Genomic DNA, 27,004 nt, shown 5'->3' with positions numbered 1-27,004 from the left:
TGCTAGCAGCTCCTCTGGAGAGGTCTCTGACCAGAGTGGACGAAGAGCTGAAACAAGGAGCATTGGATGTCTTCACACTGGTACACACACACCATACGCACACACATACAAATATATCTGTGAGAAATGATTCCTTAAGGAGTGTTGTGATGCCAGATCCTCCGGTTCATGGGGGACCCCAGTCTGAGCGGCGCTCAGGAGAACCTGTTTGGGAACTACATCATCCACAGAGGATTGGCCAACCCCGGGCTCCGAGACGAGATCCTGGCACAGGTGGCCAATCAGGTCAGGCTCCGCCCCTACAAGGAAATAAGATAATCACATTATGTAGTTTTCTCAACATAACCCTAACTTCCTGCCTCTCCTCCAACCAGGTGTGGCGGAACCCCAACGTTCTGAACTGTGAGCGCGGGTGGCTGCTCCTGGCTGCCTGCCTGTCCTCCTTCTCCCCCTCACACAGACTGCACAAGTACCTGCTCAAGTACGACACACACACACTCTCACACTCTCCCACTCTCACACACACACACACACACAGACACACACTCACACACGCACACACTCACACACACATACCACTGTGTGTGTGTGAGTGCAGGTTCGTATCAGACTATGGCCCGGGGGGGGTATGACTGTGTGTGTCAGCACCGACTGCTCCAGGCCATGCAGGGGTCGTCACGGCGACCCGAGGCACGGACACACCCCCCCTGCCTGCTGGAGTGGACGGCCAACCGGCACCGAGCTCACACTGTGTTACACACACACTGCTTCGATGGTGAGACACACACACACACTGTGTTACACACACACTGCTTCGATGGTGAGACACACATACACACACACATATACTGTGTTACACACACACATATACACACACATACTGTGTTACACACACACAGACTGAGACATGTAGAGAGAGTCTCCTTCTACACACACATACACACACATCTGTCTGACTCATCCAGATAGTCCTGTCGGCTCTGAGGATTAGTTACCACCTGATACTGGACCTATGTGTGGTGTGTGTGTGTGTGTGTCCATGTGTGTGTGTGTGTTTATGACTACAGGTGGTTCCTTCCTCTGTCCTCTCAACTCCTGGACCACAGGAGAGGATCTGGCTCAAGATATTCTGCAGCACAGGTACACACACACACACACACCAAACACACACACACACACACCAAACACACATTCCTTGCCTGGGAGCCTCAGCAGCTAACCCTGATGTGTGTGTATGGCGTGTGTGTGTGTATGGTGTGTGAGTGTGTGTGTGTATGGCGTGTGTGTGTGTATGGTGTGTGAGTGTGTGTGTGTATGGCGTGTGTGTGTGTGTTCAGGGGTGTGACGGAGGGCCGGTGTGGCTGGTCGGGTGCTGCTGAGGGAAGCAGCCCAGTGGGTGGAGCTGGAGGGTGGAGACCTGGTGTGTGACCTGCTGTCTGACCTGGAGATGTCCCCAGACGTCCCCAAGCTGCCCTCCTACTTCATCATCTCCACCCAGGACCCTTCCAGGGTCAGGGCCAACAACAGCATGTAGGACTCAAAATTTTTTTTCCAATTCAATTGGCTTTATTAGCATTAAGAAACAAATGTTCATATTGCCAAAGCTCTCTCTCTCTCTCTCTCTCTCTCTCTCTCTCTCTCTCTCTCTCTCTCTCTCTCTCTCTCTCTCTCTCTCTCTCTCTCTCTCTCTCTCGCTCTCTCTCTCTCTCTCTCTCTCTCTCTCTCTGTCTCTCTCTCTCTCTCTCTCTCTCTCTCTCTCTCTCTCTCTCTCTCTCTCTCTCTCTCTCTCTCTCTCTCTCTCTCTCTCTCTCTCTCTCTCTCTCTCTCTCTCTCTCTCTCTCTCTCTCTCCAGGACCCTGCCAGGGTCAGGGCCAACAACAGCATGAAGGACTCTCTCTCTCCTCTCTCTCTCTAGCCAGACTAATTATGGATTAATTAAAACTAATGGGACCTGGCTCCTCCAGATTCTGTCCCCCCCCCCTCCCTGCCTCCTCTCTGAAGTTCATTCTTTCCTGGCTTGTATTGTCCCTCCTATATATCCCTTGGTACCATGGTCACTTACCAAAAAAAGCAAAACATGTGTCTTTTACTCATTTGTGTGTGTGTGTGCGTGTATCTGTGTGTGTATGTGTGTGTGTGCGTGTATGTATGTGTATCTGTGTGTGTGTGTGTGTGTTACAGTAGTCTTCTGGGCAGTGGGTTTGACTCTAAAGAAGACCTTGCCTCCAAATTCTCTATTCTGCCTGATGGACCACTCAGCCAAGGTATACACACACACAGATACACACACATACATACACATACATGTAGATACACACACAGATATACACACATACATACACATACATGTAGATACACACACACAGTACACACTCACAGACATTCGCATATACTGTGTGATGTGTGTGTTCATCCAGACCTGGAGCCCCACAGAGGGATGGACCGCTACCTTGACAGTCTGTTTGATCCTGTTCTGGCCGACAGCAGTGCGGTGAGTGCTGTTAGCTAAAGCTAGGTTAGCTAGCCAGGCTAGGTTAACCAATTGCTAGGTTAGCAATCCATGCTAGTTTAGCAAGCCATGCTAGTTTAGCAAGCCATGCTAGTTTAGCCAGTCAGGCTAAGGTTAGTTTAGCCAGCCATACTAAATTAGTCAGGTTGGGTTAGTGTTAGTAATACAAGGTTATGCTAGGTTAATTACCAATGCTTTATTATGCTAGGTACCATTGTAGCTGTGTCATCCAGCTATGCTAGCGACAATGGTAGTAGTGTGATCCAGCCATGACAGATGCAATGGTAGCTATGTTATCAAGCTCATTTTGTAGTAAGTGTTAGAAATGCTACGTACAATGGTAGCTATGTTATCTATCTATGCTGGATAAAAAGCTAATGGTGTCATCTAGCTATGCTAACCACAATGGCAGCTGTGCTATCTAGCCATGCTAGCCACCATATCAACGGTGTCCTGCCGTAACAGTGAGTAAGTGAGTAAGTGAGTGGATGTTGTACTCTGTGATATCTGGAAGTGAATTAGCATGTATCAGATGTGTCGTACAGGCCCAGACACGCCTGCTAACATCTCTGGTTACCCGGTTACAGTAACTGTCATTGCGACCAGATCGCCACGGTGATTTCCCCTCCCGACACTGAGAGATCTCCTTACAAGGAGCTGACACTCAGCTAATGAATGGCTTACTATTTAATGACACACACACACCTTCACTCAGACACACACACACACCCAGATCAACGCACATGCACACACATACAAACCACACACACACACACCACAGGAGATCCTGTGGCTCAGGAGGTAGGTGTGATCTCCGACTCCTCCTGGCCATGTGTGGGAGTGTCCTGGGGCAAGACACTGAAATAAGCTGCTCCTGATGTGCAGGCCAGCGCCTTGCATGGCAGCGCTGGTACACTCTGGTGTAACATTTGACCTTTGACCCCTAGGAAGTGGAGCGTCCCTCAGAGCTGTCCAGCAGACTGAGGGGGGGTGGAGGGGTCGGGGGTCACAGCAGCCCCTACGGACAACCCCCCCAGCCGGGAGGTTAGCCTCTCTCTCTTCCTCTCTCTCTTCCTCTCTCTCTTCCTCTCTCTCTTCCTCTCTCTCTTCCTCTCTCTCTTCCTCTCTCTCTCCTTCTTTTTCTCTCCCTCCCTCTCTCTTGTGACATGTTGTATGTGTGTAACATGTTATGTGTAACGTGTTCTGTGCGTGTGCAGCGGTGAGGGTTCTACCCATGATGCCAGGAGAGGTTATATCACCCCCGCTCTCCCCGGTCGCCCCTCCTGCAGCCACACGTATGCATCGCCATGGAAACCATGTTCAGTAGTTTGTATCACCATGGAAACCATGTTCTTGTGTTTGTATCACCATAGAAACCATGTTTAAAAGGGTTTATATATACTATGAAGGTTGAGAGTAGCTACTTGATTGTTTACATTCAGCACACAGATGTTATATTACACCTGTTATATTACACCTGTTATAGCACTGGAGCTATGTTGCTTCTGAACAACAACATACATCACTAAACACCTTGTTTGTGCATCGTTTTTAATTCACCTGTTATCAGACAGCATCCTAATTCCTTCCTCCTCCCCCCCCTCTCCCCCTCCTCCTCCCCCAGACTCTCAGGAAGCAGTGATAGCTCAGCAGCAGCAAGCCATTATCAACCAGCAGGCTGTAATCATGGTAACCATGGCTACCTCCTCCACTCCTGTCCTTGCCCTTTTCTTCCTCTCTTCAAATAATCACCATGTCACCCCTCCCCCTACCACTGCCCCCCTCCTCTCCTGCCCCCACTCCCCCCTCTCTTGCCCCCCTCCCCCTCCTCCTCCCCCCTCTCCTCCCTCCCAGGCTCAGCAGATGACCATGCAGGCCATGGCCTTGGTTACCTCTCCCATCACCTCACCCCCCACCTCCCCCATCAGCAGCCCCCCCATGAGCCCTCTCCTCCCCCACCCCCTCTCCCCTTACTCCTCCCCCTACTCCCCCATCCCTCCCTCTCCGTATGCCAACCTCCCCCCCAGTTCGTATCCCACTTCCCCCGACCCTGCTGGCTCCGCCCCCCAGCCAGAAGCCCCACCCCTGTCTGTTTCAAGCCCCGCCCCTCATGCTGCAGAGAAGAGCCTTAAGGTCACCATGGAGACGAAGCCTAAAGCCAGCACACCCCAAGTGAGAAGCCCCCATTCTATGTTGTAGGGTCAGAGGTCAGGATTCAGGAGTTAAGGTCATTGGCAGGTGTTAAAGTGAGGGATCAGGTGTCAAGGTCAGGTGTTAAGGTCAGGTGTCACGGTAAAGGTCAAGGGTCAGTGTAGTCACCATGTCTCTCTCCAGGGCGTGTCATCGGGAACAGACAGTGTTGCCAAGAGAAGAGCTCCAACCATCCCCATCAACAAGGACCAGAGGGCCAGGAAGTTTGGTGAGAGCCAACCCTGACCCCTAACCCCTGACCCCTAACCTCTAACCCCTCACACACACACACCACAGATACAGACACACAAAGCACAGATACACACACACACACACACACACAATAAAACATTATAGAAGAGAGTTTAATCAGAGATGTGTGTGTAATGTTTGTATGTGTGTGTGTCCATGCGTGTGGGTGTGTAATGTTGAATGTGTGTGCAGCCCCGGTGGTGACCGCTCCACCGCCCCCTGCTGGAGAGGTGGTGAAGTGGTCAGAGCAGCAGGAGAGCATCACCCCCAGCTGCAACGTCAGAGACATCATCCGCCAATACGACTCTCCTCCTCCCCCTCCACAGCCCCTGCCCCCCGGCAAGAGGTACACACATATACACACATACACACACATACACACACATGCACACATGCACACACATACACACACACACTTTCTCTTCTCCTCTCCATGGACACAACCTTATTCAACACTCTTCAGTACTGTCTTATTGTGTGTGTGTATGTGCGGTGTGTGTGTATGTGTGGTATGGGTGTATCTGTGGTGTGTGTGTATCTGTGGTGTGTGTGTGTATGTTTGGTGTGTGTGTATTTGTGGTGTGTGTATGTGTGGTGTGTGTGCGTATGTGTGGTGTGTGTGTATGTGTGGTGTGTGTGTATCTGTGGTGTATATGTGTGGTGTGTGTGTAGGCGACCAGAAGGGAAGTATCTGAAAAAGCAGACTCCTCGTGATGAAGCTTTACACATCCTCAAACCTCAGATGGACAACCCTCCACCTCCACAGGTACACACACACACACGCTTGTTTTTCTATCCTAGTGGGGCCCAACCATTCACTCCCAATCAAAACACCCCTAACACCCACCGAAAAGGTTTTGAGGCAAAAGGGTCAAGTTTTTCATATTTTTCTATACTTGAGGACATTAAGTTCCCCACACTGACAGACACTCGACCGTAACAGTTTAGTTACTTCCTGTTATAGTTCCTGTTATACTTCCTGTTATACTTCCTGTCTCCAGCCCAAACAACCACCTGGCCCCTCCCCCTCTGCGTCTGCCATGAAGGAGGCGGGGTTTAAACCCACCAAGAGCACCAAGAGGAGGGCTCCCGTTAGGCCCCTCCCACCTCACCCCCCAGGTACAAACACACACACAGTGAGTCAGTGAGTGAGTAGCGTTGGTGATTGACAACCATGTCGTCCTATAGTGTCGCGGGAGCTGCCGGTGGAGGCGGAGACTATCCAGACTAAACTCCATCGCAGCACGACAGAAGAGCATTACACCTACACCAACGTTCCCTGGAGACTGTACCTGAGGAAGGAGGTACACACAGACACACACACACACTACTGTACCTGAGGAAGGAGATACACACAGACACACACACTACTGTACCTGAGGAAGGAGGTACACACAGACACACACACACACTACTGTACCTGAGGAAGGAGATACACACAAACACACACACACACTACTGTACCTGAGGAAGGAGGTACACACAGACACACACACACACTACTGTACCTGAGGAAGGAGATACACACAGACACACACACACACACACTACTGTACCTGAGGAAGGAGATACACACAGACACACACACACTACTGTACCTGAGGAAGGAGGTACACACAGACACACACACACACTACTGTACCTGAGGAAGGAGGTACACACAGACACACACACACACTACTGTACTTGAGGAAGGAGGTACACACAGACACACACACACTACTGTACCTGAGGAAGGAGGTACACACAGACACACACACACACTACTGTACCTGAGGAAGGAGATACACACAGACACACACACACACTACTGTACCTGAGGAAGGAGATACACACAGACACACACACACACTACTGTACCTGAGGAAGGAGGTACACACAGACACACACACACACTACTGTACCTGAGGAAGGAGATACACACAGACACACACACACACTACTGTACCTGAGGAAGGAGGTACACACAGACACACACACACACTACTGTACCTGAGGAAGGAGATACACACAGACACACACACACACTACTGTACCTGAGGAAGGAGATACACACAGACACACACACACACTACTGTACCTGAGGAAGGAGGTACACACAGACACACACACACACACACACACACTACTGTACCTGAGGAAGGAGGTACACACAGACACACACACACACTACTGTACCTGAGGAAGGAGGTACACACAGACACACACACACACTACTGTACCTGAGGAAGGAGGTACACACAGACACACACACACACTACTGTACCTGAGGAAGGAGGTACACACAGACACACACACACACTACTGTACCTGAGGAAGGAGATACACACAGACACACACACACACTACTGTACCTGAGGAAGGAGATACACACAGACACACACACACACTACTGTACCTGAGGAAGGAGATACACACAGACACACACACACACACACTACTGTACCTGAGGAAGGAGATACACAGAGACACACACACACTACTGTACCTGAGGAAGGAGATACACACAGACACACACACACTACTGTACCTGAGGAAGGAGGTACACACAGACACACACACCCACACACTACTGTACCTGAGGAAGGAGGTACACACAGACACACACACACACTACTGTACCTGAGGAAGGAGGTACACACAGACACACACACACACACACTACTGTACCTGAGGAAGGAGGTACACACAGACACACACACACACTACTGTACCTGAGGAAGGAGATACACACAGACACACACACACACTACTGTACCTGAGGAAGGAGATACACACAGACACACACACACTACTGTACCTGAGGAAGGAGGTACACACCTGACTCTTTGGAGTGTTTCAGGTGTTCTACCCCAAGGACAGTTTCAACCATCCTCTGGTGTTGGATCTCATATTCAAACAGGTGAGTATGTCTGTCTTTCTGATGTCTGTCTATGTGTCTGATGTTTGTCTGCCTGTCTGATGCCTGCCTGCCTGCCTGCCTGCCTGCCGGCCAGCCTGTCTATCTGATATCTGCCTGCCTGTCTGCCTGCCTGTCTCTTTGTCTGTGTACCTGTCTGCCTGTCTGTCTGTCTTCTGCTGTAACCCTACTGATGTCTGTCTGTCTGTCTCCTGTAGGTGGTGAATGATACCTTGTCTGAGGCTTGTGTTCGCATTACCAGTGAGGAGAGGCTGAAGATGAAGGCTTTGTTTGGTGAGAATACTATAATACCTACAATGCACATGAAAAATCACCTGTTGTACTGAGAAAAATAAATACAATGTGTGTGTGTGTCTATATGTGCACGTGTGTGTGTGTGGTGTGTGTGTGGTGATTGTGCGTGTCTTCATATGTGCGTGTGTGTGTCTACATGTGTGTGGTGTGTGTATGGTGTGTGTGTGTCTGTGTATGTGTATGTGTGTGTGTCTACATGTGTGTGTGTGCTGTGTGTGTGTGACAGCTAAACTGGGGGTGATGCAGGACACTCAAGACGAGACAGTGAAGAAGTCTGTTGTCACAGCAGCCAGAGACTCCCTGGACATCTACTTCTCCAGACTGTTCCCTGCCTCCGTAAGTCTGACCTGAATACACACTACTGTATACACACCTGTATACACACATCTGGATACACACTACTGTATACACACCTGTACACACACACACCTAGACACAGTGTGTATGATGTGTGTGTGTGTGTATGATGTGTGTGTGTGTGTGCAGGGCAGCGTGGGGACAGGGGTACAGGTGCTGGCTGTGTGTCACAGTGGGATCAAGCTGCTGAAGACAGTGAAGAGCAGCGCTGCAGTTCCAGACTACTTCAGAGTCCTCAGGCCTTACACGTATGTGGGCGTGTCTGTGTGTGTCTGTGTGTCTGTGTGTCTGTGTGTCTATGTGTCTGTGTCTGTGTCTGTGTGTCTGTGTGTGTCTGTGTGTGTCTGTGTCTGTGTGTGTGTGAGTCTGTGTCTGTGTGTCTGTGTGTCTATGTGTCTGTGTCTGTGTGTGTCTGTGTGTGTCTGTGTGTGTGTGAGTGAAAGTATGTGTCTGTGTCTGTGTGTCTGTGTGTGTGTGAATGAAAGTATGTCTGGTTGTGTGTGTGTGTTTCACATCAAAGTTTCAGCAACACTTCCCATTAAGTTTACATTAATTACCATGTATCTACATAGTAATTCCCGTAGTTTAAACATTGTGGGTACATTATAGTTGCTATGTGCTATAAAGCAGGCAAGGAGTCGATGTTTTGGGATGAAATTGCACAAGAACTTTACTTAGAAATAAACATGATACAGACCAAAGGGTTAGGGTTAGCCTAACCAAAGGGTTAGGGTTAGGGTTAGCCTAACCAAAGGGTTAGGGTTAGCCTAACCAAAGGGCAAACGCCACACTGCTTCACAATGAGGTCAGAGACGCTCAGCTTATATAGCCATCCTATATCACGCAGATCGGCGCTCAGACTCCGTGTGAGCCGTGACACTGTAATAACATGGTACTTTGTGAGCAGGATAGGCTACAGTAGAAAGCTTGTTGCTATGTAGTTACATGGCAGTTAATATAACCTCAATATAAAGTGTTACCAAAGCTACTGAGCAAATCTCTATTTCCATGGTAACGTGTGTCTGTTTCCGTAGTTATGCAGACATCCTGTTTGTTACCATCCCGTCAGAGAACATGCTGGAGTTCAACCTGACCAATGAGAAGCTGATCCTGTTCTCTGCCAAGGCTGCACAGGTCAAGAGCCTGATAGACCACTTCATCACTGAGATCAAGAAGGTACACACACATACACACTCATACACACTCATACACTGACACCCACACACACACCACACCCTCTCCTCTCTCCTGCAGGACTCTGAGTACACACACACACCACACACACATACCCACACCCTCTCCTCTCTCCTGCAGGACTCTGAGTATGTGGTTGCAGAGAGAAACCATGTGACAGATGAGCACTCGTGTCTGAGCTTCCACAAGGGTGACATCATCAGGCTGCAGGTCATGGACAGCTTGGAGAAGGGTGAGGCCCAAACTGATGACATCCCCTGGAACAGCAGTGGAGCTCATCCCTGTGTGTGTGTTCTGCAGGTCAGGGTTAGTGTGCAGGAGCTCATCCCTGTGTGTGTGTGTGTGTGTGTGTGTGTGTTCTGCAGGTCAGGCCTACGGCTGTGTGGTGAGGAAGAAGGTGGTGTTTCTAGAGGAGTTAAAGAGAGACACGCAGGACTTTGGTGAGACAATAGACACACACATAAACACACACATAAACACACACATACACCCACACATGATGTGTGTGGGTGTATGTGTGCGTGCGTGTGTGCATGACGTGTGTGTGTATGTGTGCGTGCGTGTGTGCATGATGTGTGTGTGTGTATATGTGTACGTGTGTGCATGATGTGTGTGTGTGTATGTGTGTACGTGTGTGCATGATGTGTGTGTGTGTATGTGTGTACGTGTCTGCATGTGTGGGCAGGGTGGAAGTTCGGCGCTGTGTTTGGCCGTGCGGGGGTGTTCCCGGGGGACTGTGTGCGCCCCACAGCTGCTCCTGATTTCCTGTCTCTGCCGCTGGACCGGAGGGCGGAGCCTCGCGGGGGGGCGGGGCGCGTCGCCGTGTCCTCAGCCGTTGCTGTTGCCGTGGCGTCCACCATGGCAGCACATGAGATCGACCAAACGCTGGAGGTACACACACACATACATAAACATGCATAGATGCATGCATACACACACATATACATATGCACACGCATTGATACAGGGAGTCAGGTGGCTGAGCGGTGAGGGAACCGGGCTAGTAATCTGAAGGTTGCCAGTTCGATTCCCGTCCGTGCCAAATGACGTTGTGTCCTTGGGCAAGGCACTTCACCCTACTTGCCTCGGGGGGAATGTCCCTGTACTTACTGTAAGTCGCTCTGGATAAGAGTGTCTGCTAAATGACTAAATGTAAATGTGATACATATACACACACACACAAACTCTCCCAGTAGCAGGTTGCTGCAATTCTATGTGTGTGCAGCAGGCGTCGTTGGAAGGTTTTGGAGAGCTGGTGCTGGAGCAGGTGGAGGATGGACGCTACGACCTGGTGGAGTTTGCTAAGAAGTACTTCAGACAACCTGGCAGGGGGTGAGACACACACTCTCAAACACTCACACACACACTCTCACAAACACACTTTCACACACACACTCAAACCATAATGTTCTGTGTTGTCTTAGAGGTTCTCTGAAGAACAAGAACAAGGACTCCAGAGATCCATTTGAGATGGTTCGGTTCTCCAAGGTACCTTCCTCTAGAACCCTCTCAAACTTTCAGGAACATTCCCTTCATAGAGCTTCACAATGATCTTATACATTACTGTGTGTGTGATTTCTATCTGTTGTGTGTGTATGGTGTGTATGTATGGTATGTGTGTATGGTATGTGTGTGTGTGGTGTGTGTGTGTTACAGACCCCACTGTCTGAGTCTCTGATCGAGTTCTCGGATCCAACCATGAATCGTGTGGCCACGGACATCTTCCTGTGTAAGCTCCGCCCACCTGGCACATGTAGCCCCGCCCACCTGGCGCATGTAGCCCCACCCACCTGGCGCATGTAGCTCCGCCCACCTGGCGCATATTTTTCCGTCACGGCATGAAACGTATTACATCATGCCTATGATGTCATGTTCTATGTCATACACTGTGATGTTAAATCCTGCGATGTCATGTAATGTGCCATGAAATGATGCCAGGTCCTTTGATGTCATGTTTTATGATGTAATATTTTATGATGTCAAGTTCTATGATGTCATGTTATGTGACGTAATGTCCTGTGTTGTGATATCTTGTGATGTCATGTTCAGCGGTGATGAGGTTCATGGGAGACCATCCTGTAAAGGGACAGTCAGAACAGGAAGTGGTCAGCACCTTCCTCAAGGTACAAACACACACACACACACCTCTCTGTCTACGTGTGTAACATTGTGTGTGTGTTCTCCTGTCAGCTGATTGGAGAGTTTGGTCTGTGTGTGTGTTCTCCTGTCAGCTGATTGGAGAGTTTGGTCTGTGTGTGTGTTCTCCTGTCAGCTGATTGGAGAGTTTGGTCTGATGAGGGACGAGGCTTACTGCCAGCTGCTCAAACAGCTGAGCTCCAACACTAGCTCCAAACTGTGAGTTACTCACACACACACTCACACAACAAACAAAACACACAACACAATCCCAGCCAGTGACCTTTGACCCTGTGTGTGTCAGGGATAGCTGCCAGCGGGGCTGGAGGCTGCTCTACATCCTGACTGCCTTCCACCACTGCTCCCAGGTCCTAAAGCCCTTCCTGTTAAAGTTCCTGCAGGATGCCTACCGCAGCCCTGGGGGCCAGTACCAGGGTAACACAGACCACACACACACCACACCACACACACATTTCCCTTTGTGGCTCTGGAGGAAGGGGCGGGACCAGTAGCGGCTGGTGATAATTTTTTTTAGGGGGGAGTTGGGGTTGGGGTGGGGGGCAAATAAACAGAAAGCAGCACTTCGAAACTGGTCAAAACAACCACCACTACTTTATTTAAACAACTATGTTTTTAAGAAGAGCAAGACAATACGATACAAAATTCAAGTTACAAACATAACAAGATAGTGAGGATATCTTTTTTTTTAAACGATATCCTCCCATCCACTACCAAAAAGCATGTTAACTAGCTAGGCTACCTGAACATCCAGCCAGCCAACTCCGTTTCGCATAAAGAGCAGGTGGTTGTAGCCCTGGTTGTAGCTTTGTCCTCGGTCACTAGCTTGCTGCTGGATTTGTAAATCGTGTTGGTCCGAGATCTTTTATCCTCTTATCCTCGACTGCGTTTTGACTGACTAACTGAGGCTTGTTCCTGAATTGTTATTGGCTGACTGAGGCCTGATAATGCGTTGTGATTGACAGGTATTGCCAAGGCTTGTGAGCAGAACCTGAGGAAGACGTTCCAGTATGGCGGCCGCCTTGTGGTTCCCAGCAGCATGGAGCTGCAGGCCATGGTGGTCAGCACCACAGCTCTTACCTGTTCACCTGTCTACCTGTTCACCTGTCTACCTGCTCACCTGTCTACCTGTTCACCTGTCTACCTGCTCACCTGTCTACCTGTTCACCTGTCTACCTGCTCACCTGTCTACCTGCTCACCTGTCTACCTGCTCACCTGTCTACCTGTTCACCTGTCTACCTGTTCACCTGTCTACCTGCTCACCTGTCTACCTGTTCACCTGTCTACCTGTTCACCTGTCTACCTGCTCACCTGTCTACCTGTTCACCTGTCTACCTGTTCACCTGTCTACCTGCTCACCTGTCTACCTGCTCACCTGTCTACCTGTTCACCTGTCTACCTGCTCACCTGTCTACCTGTTCACCTGTCTACCTGCTCACCTGTCTACCTGCTCACCTGTCTACCTGCTCACCTGTCTACCTGTCTACCTGTTCACCTGTTCGTGTGTGGAGTTGTGACATCAGAGGAGTACTTCTGTTTACTGGTTGGGTGTTGGTAGCCATGGTTGTGTGTGTTTCAGGCGGGGCGGAGCTCCAAGCGTCAGCTGTTCCTGTTTCCTGGAGGCATTGAGCGCCACCTCAAGATCAAGACCTGCTCTGTGAGTGTGTGTGTGGTTGTGGGTGAGTTGTGTGTGTGTGTAACTGGGAATGTGTGTGTTTGATGTGTGCGTGTGAGTGTGGTTATAGGTGAGTTGGTGTGTGAATGTTTTCTGCCTGGATGTGTGAGTGTCTGTAACTGTGAGAATGTGTGTTTTATGTGTGTGTTGCAGGTGGCGCTGGACATAATAGAGGAGCTGTGTTATGAAATGTGTCTAGAGAGGCTGGAGGCTATGGACGAATACACTATCTTCCTCGTCACCAACAGAGGTACACACACACCACACACACGCACCATACACACACCATACACACACCATACACACCACACACACGCACCATACACACACCATACACACACACCATACACACCACACACACACCATACACACATCACACACACACCACACACACCATACACACACCATACACACATCACACACACCATACACACCACACACACGCACCATACACACACCACACGCACCATACACACACCACACACACCATACACACACCATACACACACCACACACACCATACACACACCACACACACCATACACACACCACACACACCATGTGTGATGTGCCGTGTGTGTGTGTGCAGGTGGGAACGTGCGTCCCCTGAACAGGCGTGAGTACGTGCTGGACCTGGTGACAGAGGCGGAGCGTGTGGACAGCAGCTTCTCTCTCTGGTTCCGCAGGGTCGTCTGGACCCAGGCTCTCAAGTTCCACAATGAGCTGTGTGTCACCATGCACTACAACCAGGTACCTGACCCCTGACCCTTGACCCCTCACCCCTGACCCTATGTGTTCATGTGTATGATGTGTGTGTGTATGATGTGTGTGTGTATGATGTGTGTGTGTGTGTATGATGTGTGTGTGTGTGTATTATGTGTGTGTATGGTGTGTGTGTGTATGATGTGTGTGTATGGTGTGTGTGTGTGTGTGTGTGTAGGTGCTACCAGACTACCGTAAGGGACTGCTGAGTGTGCTGTCCAGGGGGAAGGTCAGTGAGCAGCAGTTCCACCAGATCTCCAAGCTAGCCGCTCTGCAGCACCGAGCCAAGGAACTGGCCTTCACACCCAGCATGTAGGAACACACACACACCTTCACACCCAGCATGTAGGAACACACACACACCTTCACACCCAGCATGTAGGAACACACACACACCTTCACACTGATGTTTTACTAATGTGTGTGGTGTGTATGGTGTGTGTGTGTGGTGTGTGTGTGTGTGTGTGTGTGTGTGTGTGTGTGGTGTGTGTGCTGTGTGGTGTGTGTATGGTGTGTGTGTGGTGTGTGTGTGTGTATGGTGTGTGTGTGTGGTGTGTGTGCTGTGTGTGTATGGTGTGTGTGGTGTGTGTATGGTGTGTGTGTGTGTGGTGTGTGTGTGTGTGTGTGGTGTGTGTGTCCCAGTCATGAGCTGTCAGAGTACATCCCGGCCCCTCTCTTTGGGAAACAGCCCCCCCAACAGTGGGCTGCCATGGCAACACTGCACCTGCAGCAGGTGCAGATCCTCAGCCCCCACCAGGCCAGAGCCCAGTTCCTAGGTAACACCAGAACCCAGTTCCTAGGTAACACAAGAACCCAGTTCCTAGGTAACACCAGAAACCAGTTCCTAGGTAACACACACACACTTTTCTTTACAGAATTTTCAATTGATAATAACAACACAATGTACGTACATTGACATGGGAGATTTGACCCTGCGATCTCTTGATCTCTTAAGATCTCTGGATCTCTGGATCTGCAGTCAAGTGCGCTTCCTCTAAGTTATACCCCATCTATTCTAATGTGTGTATTGTGTGTGCGTGTATGTGTGTGTGTGTGCAGGTCTAGTCAGTGCGTTCCCCATGTTTGGCTCCTCCTTCTTCTACATCCACAGCTGTAGCTCCTCCTCCGTCCACGCCCCCTGCATCCTGGCTGTCAATCAACACGGACTGCATTTCCTGCATAAAGACACTCACGTAAGCAGGGCCCACCACCCCCAGCTGTAGTTCTCTGTGTGGGTCCTGTGGTGCAGCTGTAGTTCTCTGTGTGGGTCCTGTGGTGCAGCTGTAGTTCTCTGTGTGGGTCCTGTGGTGCAGCTGTAGTTCTCTGTGTGGGTCCTGTGGTGCAGCTGTAGTTCTCTGTGTGGGTCCTGTGGTGCAGCTGTAGTTCTCTGTGTGGGTCCTGTGGTGCAGCTGTAGTTCTCTGTGTGGGTCCTGTGGTGCAGCTGTAGTTCTCTGTGTGGGTCCTGTGGTGCAGCTGTAGTTCTCTGTGTGGGTCCTGTGGTGCAGCTGTAGTTCTCTGTGTGGGTCCTGTGGTGCAGCTGTAGTTCTCTGTGTGGGTCCTGTGGTGCAGCTGTAGTTCTCTGTGTGGGTCCTGTGGTGCAGCTGTAGTTCTCTGTGTGGGTCCTGTGGTGCAGCTGTAGTTCTCTGTGTGGGTCCTGTGGTGCAGCTGTAGTTCTCTGTGTGGGTCCTGTGGTGCAGCTGTAGTTCTCTGTGTGGGTCCTGTGGTGCAGCTGTAGTTCTCTGTGTGGGTCCTGTGGTGCAGCTGTAGTTCTCTGTGTGGGTCCTGTGGTGCAGCTGTAGTTCTCTGTGTGGGTCCTGTGGTGCAGCTGTAGTTCTCTGTGTGGGTCCTGTGGTGCAGCTGTAGTTCTCTGTGTGGGTCCTGTGGTGCAGGAGCGGATGGTGGGGGTCCCCCTGGTGGAGGTCCAGTCCAGCCGCACGCAGTCTCCTGGTGCGGGGAGCAGCTATCCCTACGTGGACCTGACCCTGGGAGACACCTGCTCACACAGGGTCATGCAGCTGCAGCTGGAGCAGGTCCACACACACACATACCATACACACCATATACACACCACACACACCATACACACACCATACACACCATATACACACCATATACACACACCATACACACACCATACACACCATATACACACCACACACACACCATACACACCATATACACACCATATACACACACCATACACACACCATACACACATACACACCATATACACACACCATATACACACCACACACACACCATACACACCATACACACCATATACACACCACACACACACCATACACACACCATACACACCATATACACACCACACACACCATACACACACACACACCATACACGCCATATACACACCACACACACACACCATACACGCCATATACACACCACACACCATACACACACCACACACACCTACCATACACACACACACCACACACACACACCAGACACATGCAAGCATGCAGCCAACACACCATCTTACCTTGCTGATCTTGCCGTACTATTATAGTACTATTCTAACTATATGTTGTGTGTGTGGTCTGTGGTGTGTGTGTGTGTGTAGGGTCTGGAGTTGTGTAGAGTGGTAGCCATGCAGGTCGAGAACATGATGTCTGTCCGGGAGAAGAGACTCACTTTGCCCCCCAGCGAGATCACCGTACTATAACACACACACACACCACACACACACACCACACACACACACACACACACACCACACACACACACACCACACCACACACACGGCACACACATCTACCTCTTCAAGGCTTCAGGTCTTCCACAGTACAGAGCCTTCTCAGCCCCTGTGCTGCAGTACCTCATGTCTCCACCAGAGGGGTGCTGCAGTACCTCATGTCTCCACCAGAGGGGTGCTGCAGTACCTCATGTCTCCACCAGAGGGAGGCAGCAGCAGCAGACTGGTTCCATCACTGGTCTGGGTCTCAGTGGCTTCTGATTCCTCCTCTTTAGCGTCACTTCCTTCCTGTCTGTCTGAAGAACTTCCTGTTTACTTCCTGCTTCCTCACTAGGATCAAAGTCAGAAGGATGAGACACATGATTACCCATGAGCCTTTGCATATTGTTGACAGCCAGGAGCTCGCGCCTGGCCCAGGTTCTCCATGGTTTCACAAGTGTGATGTGAACCAGAGGATATATTTTTATAATGAGTGTTTGTATGCAGCTGGGTGTATTTATAACGTGTGTTATTTATATTGAGGGTGTAATTGTGTTCTCTTCAGAGTTTGGCTGATCTGTGCTAGTGATATGTGTGTGTGTGTGTGTGTGTCCAGGGAACACGAGAGATAAGAATGCTTCTACTTTCCAGTCTCTCTGCTCTGAAACCTCAACTGTTAGTATTTTTGTACTGATGTTGTGTTTGTACGACAATCTTCAGTTGTTTTAGTTTTGTTTAATTTTTTTTTGCATTTATCAGGATGTTTTGTAAAAACTACATTTTTACCACATTACAGATGTAATTGCAAGCAGTACTAGTGAATTATTGAGTTGGTTTTTATTTGTGTGAGGTAGTCATTCATGGTGATTGATCTGAATTACACCCAATCAGCAAGCCATAATTCTGACGTATTTCCCTCCCTACCAATCAGAACACAACTCATATCGTCTTCAACCTCCCAATGGATAAGAGGAACCCTTCTCTCTATCAGAGTTGCTCCTAGACTGAGATGCAAAGTTTTTTTCCTGAAGTCGCTTGAAAAAATTAAGGTTTGCATTGTTTGGGGTTATATAGATGCCTTTTCTGACAAGCAACTGGGTTAGTTACATTTGTGATGGCTATTTTCCCAAATGCATTCAGCCTGTCCGCTCATAGTCTCACAAAAATATCAGCAATAATCTTAAAGACTGGACAAGAGCTATTACTATTATACTCAGGAGTGGTTTCAGTGTCACATGTTGCAGGCTCAGATTTAATGATAATGGCCGGGTTTCCCAGATTCGTTAAGAAGCTCTTAACGCTAAGAGCTTCTTAGGAACGTTCTAAGAACGCTCTAGAACGCTCTTAGAACGCTCCTAAGAAGCTCATAGCGTTAAGAGCTTCTTAACGAATCTGGGAAACCCTGCCAATATTGGGCTTGTTTAGAGCTTGTTCCTGAAGCTACGGTTGGTTGTTTGTCTCGCGATAGTTGGTAACACTGTTCTCACTGCGCCTGTGCAGTTCAGCGGATTTATTTTCAGACTCCATATTTTTATGTAATTAGCCAAACGACCACGAGATCTGGACAAACGTAGAACTTATATGTGTATATTTTTGCTCAGAGAGCGTAAGGCTATGTTTACAATCTCTTCGGGGTTTCTACTTCGCCTTGTCAAAAGAAATGCTGGCTTAGTGCATTTGATATAGTGCGTAGGTAGTTAACATTAGCCTGCTAGTCAGTGAGACTTGCGGCTAACTAGGAAGCTAGCAGCAGCTAGCCAGTTGCAGCTAGGTGAGGCTGACCTGACGCCGCTAGCAGAGTGACCGAGTCAGCTAATATAGACTTGTTAAACAAGCGGTCGTGTTGTTTTACTGGAATATTCCTCCTGCGCGTCATTACTGACAGATTCGCCTTTGTATTTGCTGGCGTCGATGAGCTTGTGTGTGCTGTTGGCACGGCAGCCAACACCATAACACAGAGGCTGGCGGAGGGACAGCTGTGCGGTCGAAGGGTCCAGTCCTGCCTCCTGCCTGCCGCGGGAACATGGAAGTCAAATAATCAGAAAAACAGTTTGTTAGACTTCCTTAGAGCTAGTTCAGAGAGTCGCCATGGCAGCCAGCGGCTTCTCCGATCTCCGGGAGAAACTGAAGTCGATGACGCCGCACCGGGACGAGCACAAGAGCAAAGTTACTGATAGAGACGAGTACCGAAACAAGACCACGGACGAAAGTAACGGAAACGGACGGAAGCGCAAGTACCGGGAATCCGAGGATGATGAGCTCGAGCACAGTGACGGTGGGGAGACCCATGAGCATGAAGTGAGGCGCGTGAAGAGCGGCATTATGCAGAAGAGCATCTTCACACCGGAGGATTGCGCTCAAATCGAGGAAAAGATTGACGAGGTGGTCGCTAACGGGGAGGCGGGGCTTTACCGCGAGCACACGGTAGACCGCGCGCCCCTGAGGAACAAGTACTTCTTCGGGGAAGGCTACACGTACGGGGCGCAGCTGGAGAAACGGGGCCCTGGGCAGGAGCGGCTGTACAGGAAAGGAGAGGTGGATGACATTCCGGACTGGGTGCACGAGCTGGTGATAAAGAAGCTCGTGTCAAGCGGAGTGATACCGGAGGGGTTCGTCAACAGCGCTGTGATTAATGACTATCAACCCGGAGGCTGCATCGTTTCTCACGTGGACCCGCTGCATATCTTTGCACGGCCCATAGTGTCGGTGTCGTTTTTCAGTGACAGCGCGCTCTGCTTCGGCTGCCGCTTTCAATTCAAGCCCATTCGCGTGTCCGAACCCGTGCTCGAGCTACCGGTGAGGAGGGGAAGTGTAACGGTTCTTAGGTAAGAGTGTGCACGTGAAGGGGGAGGTGACAGGTGTGTGTGTGTGGTTGATGTGATTGATTCACTGTGTGAATGATACGTTCACCCTGCCCCCCCTCTTTTCTAGTGGCTACGCAGCTGACGACATCACACACTGTATCCGCCCCCAGGACATCAAGCAGCGGAGAGCCGTCATCATCCTCAGGAAGTCAGTCACCACTGCAACGCACCTGCCAATCAGCACACACTACTGGAACTGGATGAATAGTGTATTGATAATGTATTGATCATGTTTTGATCATGTATGGATTGGTAGGACAAGACCGGACGCACCCCGCCTGGACTCTGATGTCACCGTTAGCTCCTCCCCCCAGGAGAGACACGCCCCCCTGAAGGCCCAACGCTCCTCTCACCGTAGAGCTGACCCTGATGCTGCTCACAGGTACACACAAACACACCATACACACACACACACACCTTACACACACGCACACCATACACACATCACACACATGGTTCTCTATGCTTGATGTTTCCCCAGGCCGAGGGTTCTGGAGATGGACAAGGAGGAGAACCGCCGCTCTGCCCTCTCCCGTCATGGTCGCCATAGCAACACTTCAGACAGCGTCTGGAGGCGGGGCCAGGAATACAGTGAGGGTCGAAAGGTCAAGATGAGGCGCCACTGAGGACACACACACTGTCACACACATACATATACACACAGACACCCACACCCCTGTGTGTGAGGAGCTGGGTCACCCTCCATGTTCCAGCACCCTGCACACAGACAGCTGTCAGCCAATAAGATACTGGCCTGGGGACAGAGGGCGGGGTTATGTGTGTGTGTGTTTAGATCAGTGCCTACCATGTCCTGTCAGGACATGTTCCTATCTCTTCCTCTGCCCATCTTTCTCCTCCCCCATCCCTTTCTCTCTCTCCCCCCTCACTCTCCACATCCCACTCCCCCTCTCTTCTCCCCATCTCCCCCCCCCCCCTTTATTCCTTAGTTTCTCGTTCTGTAAGAGGGGGAGACTCAAACAAGCCCAGTGATGTCATCAACCAGAGACTCAGAAATCCATCCCCTCCTCCTGTCCTGGTCACCATGGCATCTCCCTCCCCCCCCCATATAAATGTGTGTTGTATAATATTTGAGAGTGAGTGTAAATAAGCATGGTGTTATTTTTGTAACAAGCTGTATAGACCACATGGATGCTGGCGGACAGATACTCAGTTCACTGGGAGCTTCCTGGGGACGACGGGTTGCTATGGAGATTTACCCTGTTTGCCATGGAGAAGTACCTGGTGTGGCCAGATTGTCATGTGACCTAGAGATGATGATGATGAAAATGATAATATTTCTGTTAAAACCAACTCTTCCTACTCTGCTTCTGACTGTCCTTAACACACACACCCTCACACACACACACACACACATACACACACCCTCACACACACATATACACTCTCCCTCTCATATACACTCACATGAATGGTCACCAGGTTTCACCAGCACAGCAGGAATGTCCTAATGTTCAGCAGCAGAGAATCTGTACGAACTACTGACCACCACATGCACACTCTGTCATAGACATGCCTATCTACTCAGAAGTGACCCTCTGAGACTCGTCTACACCCAGATTCATGTTTGTGTTTCATTACCTTTGAGCTTCAAGCCTCAAACACGCACAATGTCGTATTTGTTGCACTGTGCCTGGTAGCTAAGATGTGGTTACTTTACACTGATAAATACGGATTGTTCCGTTACTCTGCCCACCAAAATACTGTTAGAACTGAACACTTCTGATCCATGATCTTTAACTGTACTTTCCATATGCACTATGTATACGTCGCTTTGGGGAAAAAGGCTTCTGTTAATGAATAAAATGTAAAGAATGTATTCAGCGCACGTGTAAACAGAAAACGCACGTCCCAAACATGGTGCTAACGTCAGAGCAAATCTTCACCTTGATTGGAGGAGTAGAGTGTCAATCACAGTGGGCCGTTGGGACGAGAGATGGTGGACTAACTTTTAATGAACGTCTGCTCAAATTACAGTTTTCTTTTTGTAAATGACTTTGGCCGAAACTGAAAAGATTTCTCGAGTATATAGTGGTAAGTGCTGTAGCTAGCTATGTACGTTTACCTATCAAGCGTAACTGACTAAAGAATTCAGTAAAATAGATGTATCTGAAGTCGTAGGTAGTTCATAGTAGCTAATGATGAAGGCAGGAGATAATGCATCTATCTTCTCTCAGATTTCGACTGCATATTGGTAGCCCGATCCTCTTCTTGTCACCGTGTTGGCTAAACGTATCGGCTCGTTGTCAGCCGCTTGTTTGAGGGGCAGGCTAGCTATCGGTACAGTAACATCTGCTAGCCAGCAAGCTAACAATAACAACAGCGGACACCCAGCCAAACAATGGCCAGCCTATCCCAACTCGTGATAGATTATGTTGTATGTTAACTAACGAAGCCCGTGCTTTAGCACTGATAAAATAACGAGGTTTGTTGCATCTTGTTGTTTACGACAGCTAGCTTGTCGTAAGCTTGGTTGTGCACGAAACGCAGAAACGTAAAGCCCACTACTCTGAACGAACATCTAGTACCTACTAGGTAACCTAGCTAACATCTCTGCCATGGTGTGTTAGCCAGGAGACACGGCTGTGTTTTATATTACAGCTGAACTAGAAATAGCATCGCTGGCACGGGGGGGGGGGGGTGTTCGTGTGTCGGACGGTGAGGGGAGGGAGGGCTCTGACTCCATGCCGACTAGTGCGAGGTCTGCTGCGGCTATTTCTGTCCAGCAGGTGCGGCGGTTAAATGCCACACAGCGCCTGTTGCGTTTTATCTTTCAGTCTGAAGTTGACTAGGTCCTGGTGACGTGTACACGGTGCTTAACGTACGCTGTTATTACCGGAGAGAGAGGACAGCTGAGACGTGGAGACTGACCCTGAAATTTACGGGAAGGTGACTGCGTGTAAAGGTGTGTGTGTGTGACAGCAGGATGGAGGGGTACCAGTAGGTACAGAACCAGATGAAAGCTAAAGTCTGAGCACCTGTGCGTGTGTGTGAGAGAGAGAGAGAGAGAGAGAGAGAGAGAGAGAGAGAGAGAGAGAGAGAGAGTGTGTGTTTCTAGCTGTGTCCACTTATGTGTCCCAGAAACTCAACCAATCAGAGCAGAGGAGAGTAGAATAAGCTCCAATACGCTTGTCTCAACACTTGTCTCAGTGCTGCTGCGTGTTTCCACAGGCTGACCTCTGAACCAGGAAGTGATGGACTTCCGTGGTGGCAGGAGGCGGGGCGAGGACAGCATTGCCATGGTGATAGACTTCCTGCTGGCCAATGCCAGGCTGGTGCTGGGAGTGGGTGGAGCCGCCATTCTGGGGATCGCCACGCTGGCTGTCAAACGGGTGTGTGTGTGTATAATGTGTGTGTGTGTGTGTGTATATATAAACTGTGTGCGTAACCTATTATGTGTGTGTGTACAATGTGTGTGTGCAGCTCATAGAACGTGCAGGCAGTGCAGCAGAGGATGAGAAGGTGGAGCAGAAGATGACAGAGAGTTGGGAGGAGCTTAGCTTAGGCCCCTCCCCCTCCAGAAAGAGTCTGGAGGACGTGGTCCTGAAGCACGTCTCCACGGCAACCAGGCAGGAGAAAGGTACAGAGAATACCTCCCTTTCCTCTCTTCCTTCTCTCTTCCCCTCTCTGTTTTCCCCTCTCTTTCCTCTCTTCCTTCTCTCTTCTCTTCCCCTCTCTCTTTTCCCCTCTCTCTCCTCTCTTCCTTCTCTCTTCCCCTCTCTCTTTTCCCCTCTCTCTCCTCTCTTCCTTCTCTCTTTCCCTCTCTCTTTTCCCCTCTCCCTCTCTCCTGTCTAAACCTCTGTCAGAAATATTAATCTATCAAGCATTGCACAGTCAGTCGGTGAACAAGTTAAGAAAGCTTTATTGCTTGCGGCCGGCCCACAAGGAGACAAAAACATCACACGCCATTGTGCTACAAAGTTTGTCCGCTAGCATGTTATGCTAGCTACCTATTTAAACAGAAACCGCTCTTGACTGTTATTGGCTAAAACAAAGGCATGCAAATGTCCCATGGCTCTTCTTTCATTGGCTCCCTTGCATAGACCTGGAGCTTGGTGTGCGTGTTTGAGTGTGTACGTGTGTGCGCTCTCTGACCCCTCTAAGCTTGACCAACTCTTTTATGGTCTCTCCAGTAAGATAGTGGTCAAGCCCAGGTCCCCTTGTTTACGTAAGCATAGTGTTACCCAGAGTTCACATTTGGGGGTAGGCCTCTCTTTGCACAGAAAACTAAACTCGCTCTGGATAAGAGCGTCTGCTAAATGACTCAATTCAATTTAAACACAGTATAATTTTATACAGAATAAAAGTGTTACATTTTCAGTTTTTCCAACAACCTCTCTTTCTTGTCTGTCTATGTGTCACCCTCCCTCCAGGAGACCTGTGCCAGCAGCAGAAGTCCATCTTGGAGTGTGTGACCCCACCCAGCCAGGCTGAGCTGGGGTCTAAACCCAGTAGAGTGCAGTTATGTGCTCCCCTGTCTCTGCAGGTAGGATCCCTGAGGAGGGAGGGAGGGAGTGAGGGAGGGAGAGGGGGAGGGAGGGAGGGAGGGAGGGAGGGAGGGAGAGGGGGAGGGAGGGAGGGAGGGAGAGGGGGAGGGAGGGAGGGAGAGAGGGAGAGGGGGAGGGAGGGAGGGAGAGAGGGGGAGGGAGGGAGGGAGAGAGGGAGAGGGGGAGAGGGGGAGGGAGGGAGGGAGAGAGAGGGGGAGAGAGAGAGAGAGAGGGGGAGGGACAGTGGGATGACTATAAAAATGAGTTCTGTATACCTTGTGTTTGTGTGTGTGTACCTGCCTGTGTGTGTGTGTGTACCTGCCTGTGTGTGTGGGTGTTTGGGTGTGTCCCTGTGTGTGGGTGTGTGCCTGTGTGTGGGTGTGTGTGGGTGTGTGCCTGTGTGTGTGTACCTGCCTGTGTGTGTGTGTACCTGCCTGTGTGTGTGTGTGTACCTGCCTGTGTGTGTGGGTGTTTGGGTGTGTCCCTGTGTGTGGGTGTGTGCCTGTGTGTGGGTGTGTGCCTGTGTGTGTGTGTGTGTGTGTGTGTGTGTGTGTACCTGCCTGTGTGTGTGTGTACCTGCCTGGGTGTGTGTGTGTGTGTGTGTGTACGTGCCTTTGTGTGTGTGTGTGTGCCTGCCTGGGTGTGTGTGTGTGTGTGTGCCTGCCTGTGTGTGTGTGTGTGTGCAGGATCAGCTGCAGCAGTACTACAGCAGCAGGGTACTGGTGAGTCCAGAGGAGGTGCTGTGGGCCCAGCGTCTGTGTGTGGATGTCTGCACAGAGATCCAGGGCTTCCTGCTGTCCACACACCCAGACATGCCCCTGGGAGAGTTCAGCCTGGGGGGGCCCCTGCTAGATGACCTGGAGGTACACAACACACACACACACACTTGACCTGGAGGGCTCTGCTTGTCTTGGAGATCCTGTCATCACCAAACTGGCTGTAGTTTGATGTGCGGGGTGTGTGTGTGTGCAGGCGGTGCGTGTGGACCATGTGTGTGTGCTGGTGCCGCTGCGTGTGGAAGCCGGGCTGTGGAGCCTGGTTCCTGGGGAGCAGACTCTTCTCAAACAGCCCCTCTCCTGGATGGTCCGCCGCAGCAGCCTGGAGTACTTCCCCCGGGGACGCAGTTACTGGGACAGGTACACACACACACACACACACTGGTACACACACGCAGGTACACCTATATACACACACACAGGTACACAAATATACACACACTGGGAAATTTCCACCCCCTCCCCTCCAGGTTCCTGGTGGGCGGGTACCTGTCGTCTGAGGCGCTAGTGAACATGCTCAGTAAGGTTGTAATGGAGACCATGAACTGGCCGTCTCTTAGCAACAGTCTGGACTGCCTGGTGCGGCCGGTGCTGGGGGGCCCAGAGCTCAAGCTGGAGGTCAGGTAGGGGTGTGTGTGTGTAATATATATATAGTGTATAGTGTGTATATGTAGTGTTTTGTTGTCTAACCCTCCCCTCCTGTCCCCAGCCCTGCCCCAGGCTGCTGTGTGTCGGGGGGAGGGGAGTCCCTGTTCGTGTCCCTTCTGCCGGTGCTTAGGCAGGATGACGTGGTGCTGTGTGCCCAGCCGGGGCTCACCCTGCCCTGGCCGTCCGCCTGGCGCCTGTCCCTCTACCCCTGGGAGACCCAGCGGCTGGCGCAGCTCGACGGCCAGGACGGAGGCGTCCGCGGCCGCCTGCTGAAGACCCTGAAGGCTGTGTGCAGGCTGAACCCCACCCTGCGGCCCCTGACCTCCGCCCCGCTGGCCAACCTCATCCTGCACCTCAGCGACAAGGAGCCCGATTGGTCGGAGGGGGCTCTGGAGGGGCGGTTCCGGCAGTGTGTGGAGGAGCTGATTGGCTACCTGGAGCAGGGGGCGGTGCCCAGCTACTTCAAGGCGGGGGTGAACGTTCTGGGGGGCGTGTCGGAGGAGCAGGTGGATCAGATGGGCTTCCTGCTGTACTGTGCTTTGTCTGACCCTGGCATCCTGCTTATCTGATACACACACACCATACACACACATGCTATACACACACACCAAACACACTCTATACACACTATACACACATCATACACACACACCATACACACACTATACACATACACACCTCATACACACCCACACCACTGTGCCCTGTCTCAACCTAGGATCCTGCTCCTCTAAGATCCTGCTACTCTGACACACAAGTTTTATATATATATATATATATATATATATATATATATATATATATATATATATATATATATATATATATATATATGTATGTGTTCAAATCATATCCTCACACACATACACCTACACACTCCCAAGCCTTATACACAGTACACATACACCTACAAACACACATATTCACAAAAAACATTATTGTGCTTTTACAGAACTGATCAATATAATTATGATATTTCTACCAGATCAAGCAATAGGTGTGTGTGATTGTGGGGGGTGAGTGAGATAAGCCAGAAGAATGTTGCCATAGAAACAGGTTAATCTCATTGATGATATGTTATGGTTTCTTTTTCCTTATGGAACTTCTGAGTGTGTTAGTTACAGCAGTGTGGGTGTGTATGATGATGTGTGTGTGTGTGCGTGATGGTGTGTGTGTCTCTACACGCACACACACAGCAGATCCTC

The 27,004-nt window shown here is 50.3% G+C and overlaps 3 protein-coding genes across 5 annotated transcripts in view; all 3 read left to right on the top strand.

The window, feature by feature from the left end:
• The window catches only part of myo15ab (myosin XVAb), a 20,808-nt gene extending 2,902 nt beyond the window's left edge, over positions 1 to 17,906 (top strand). Inside the window, 42 exon segments of the mRNA XM_062448952.1 lie at positions 7 to 80; positions 157 to 285; positions 375 to 481; positions 599 to 620; positions 622 to 775; positions 1,068 to 1,140; positions 1,338 to 1,368; positions 1,370 to 1,530; positions 2,182 to 2,264; positions 2,418 to 2,491; positions 3,457 to 3,553; positions 3,727 to 3,804; positions 4,134 to 4,198; positions 4,364 to 4,681; positions 4,844 to 4,928; positions 5,144 to 5,297; positions 5,624 to 5,717; positions 5,953 to 6,070; positions 6,140 to 6,255; positions 7,794 to 7,853; positions 8,069 to 8,144; positions 8,392 to 8,501; positions 8,652 to 8,770; positions 9,557 to 9,698; positions 9,837 to 9,948; positions 10,082 to 10,156; positions 10,402 to 10,607; positions 10,945 to 11,048; positions 11,141 to 11,204; positions 11,373 to 11,445; positions 11,766 to 11,839; positions 11,989 to 12,071; positions 12,157 to 12,287; positions 12,836 to 12,930; positions 13,451 to 13,528; positions 13,700 to 13,796; positions 14,136 to 14,296; positions 14,487 to 14,620; positions 14,951 to 15,084; positions 15,368 to 15,501; positions 16,198 to 16,338; positions 16,896 to 17,906. Of these exon segments, the coding sequence (XP_062304936.1) occupies positions 7 to 80; positions 157 to 285; positions 375 to 481; positions 599 to 620; positions 622 to 775; positions 1,068 to 1,140; positions 1,338 to 1,368; positions 1,370 to 1,530; positions 2,182 to 2,264; positions 2,418 to 2,491; positions 3,457 to 3,553; positions 3,727 to 3,804; positions 4,134 to 4,198; positions 4,364 to 4,681; positions 4,844 to 4,928; positions 5,144 to 5,297; positions 5,624 to 5,717; positions 5,953 to 6,070; positions 6,140 to 6,255; positions 7,794 to 7,853; positions 8,069 to 8,144; positions 8,392 to 8,501; positions 8,652 to 8,770; positions 9,557 to 9,698; positions 9,837 to 9,948; positions 10,082 to 10,156; positions 10,402 to 10,607; positions 10,945 to 11,048; positions 11,141 to 11,204; positions 11,373 to 11,445; positions 11,766 to 11,839; positions 11,989 to 12,071; positions 12,157 to 12,287; positions 12,836 to 12,930; positions 13,451 to 13,528; positions 13,700 to 13,796; positions 14,136 to 14,296; positions 14,487 to 14,620; positions 14,951 to 15,084; positions 15,368 to 15,501; positions 16,198 to 16,338; positions 16,896 to 16,997 (4,538 nt within the window). The 3' untranslated portion in view covers positions 16,998 to 17,906.
• A 535-nt stretch (positions 17,907 to 18,441) lies between these two features.
• Positions 18,442 to 21,190, top strand: alkbh5 (alkB homolog 5, RNA demethylase). Its single transcript, XM_062448565.1, has 4 exons — positions 18,442 to 19,831; positions 19,938 to 20,018; positions 20,127 to 20,252; positions 20,352 to 21,190. Exons 1-4 carry the CDS (start codon positions 19,095 to 19,097, stop codon positions 20,494 to 20,496), a joined length of 1,089 nt encoding a protein of 362 aa, XP_062304549.1. The 5' UTR covers positions 18,442 to 19,094; the 3' UTR covers positions 20,497 to 21,190.
• A 577-nt stretch (positions 21,191 to 21,767) lies between these two features.
• Positions 21,768 to 26,571, top strand: mief2 (mitochondrial elongation factor 2). Of its 3 annotated transcripts, none has more exons than XM_062448558.1 (9): positions 21,768 to 21,922; positions 23,060 to 23,220; positions 23,312 to 23,468; positions 24,262 to 24,374; positions 25,062 to 25,238; positions 25,348 to 25,511; positions 25,622 to 25,774; positions 25,861 to 26,364; positions 26,448 to 26,570. In XM_062448558.1, the coding sequence occupies exons 2-9, from the start codon at positions 23,083 to 23,085 to the stop codon at positions 26,515 to 26,517; spliced, it is 1,476 nt and encodes a 491-aa protein (XP_062304542.1). In that variant the 5' UTR covers positions 21,768 to 21,922; positions 23,060 to 23,082; the 3' UTR covers positions 26,518 to 26,570. The 3 variants fall into 3 exon arrangements, with proteins under 3 accessions (XP_062304542.1, XP_062304544.1, XP_062304543.1); XM_062448559.1 differs by lacking the exon at positions 21,768 to 21,922 and adding an exon at positions 22,597 to 22,793 and having other exon boundaries at positions 26,448 to 26,571; XM_062448560.1 differs by having other exon boundaries at positions 25,861 to 26,570.
• The last annotated feature ends 433 nt before the right edge of the window (positions 26,572 to 27,004 follow it).

The sequence above is a fragment of the Osmerus eperlanus genome, chromosome 22 (genome assembly GCF_963692335.1).
Source record: "Osmerus eperlanus chromosome 22, fOsmEpe2.1, whole genome shotgun sequence".
Classification (NCBI taxonomy): Eukaryota; Metazoa; Chordata; class Actinopteri; order Osmeriformes; family Osmeridae; genus Osmerus; species Osmerus eperlanus.
Note: the sequence above shows the minus strand (reverse complement) of the source record. Positions and strands in the feature narration are given on the sequence as shown.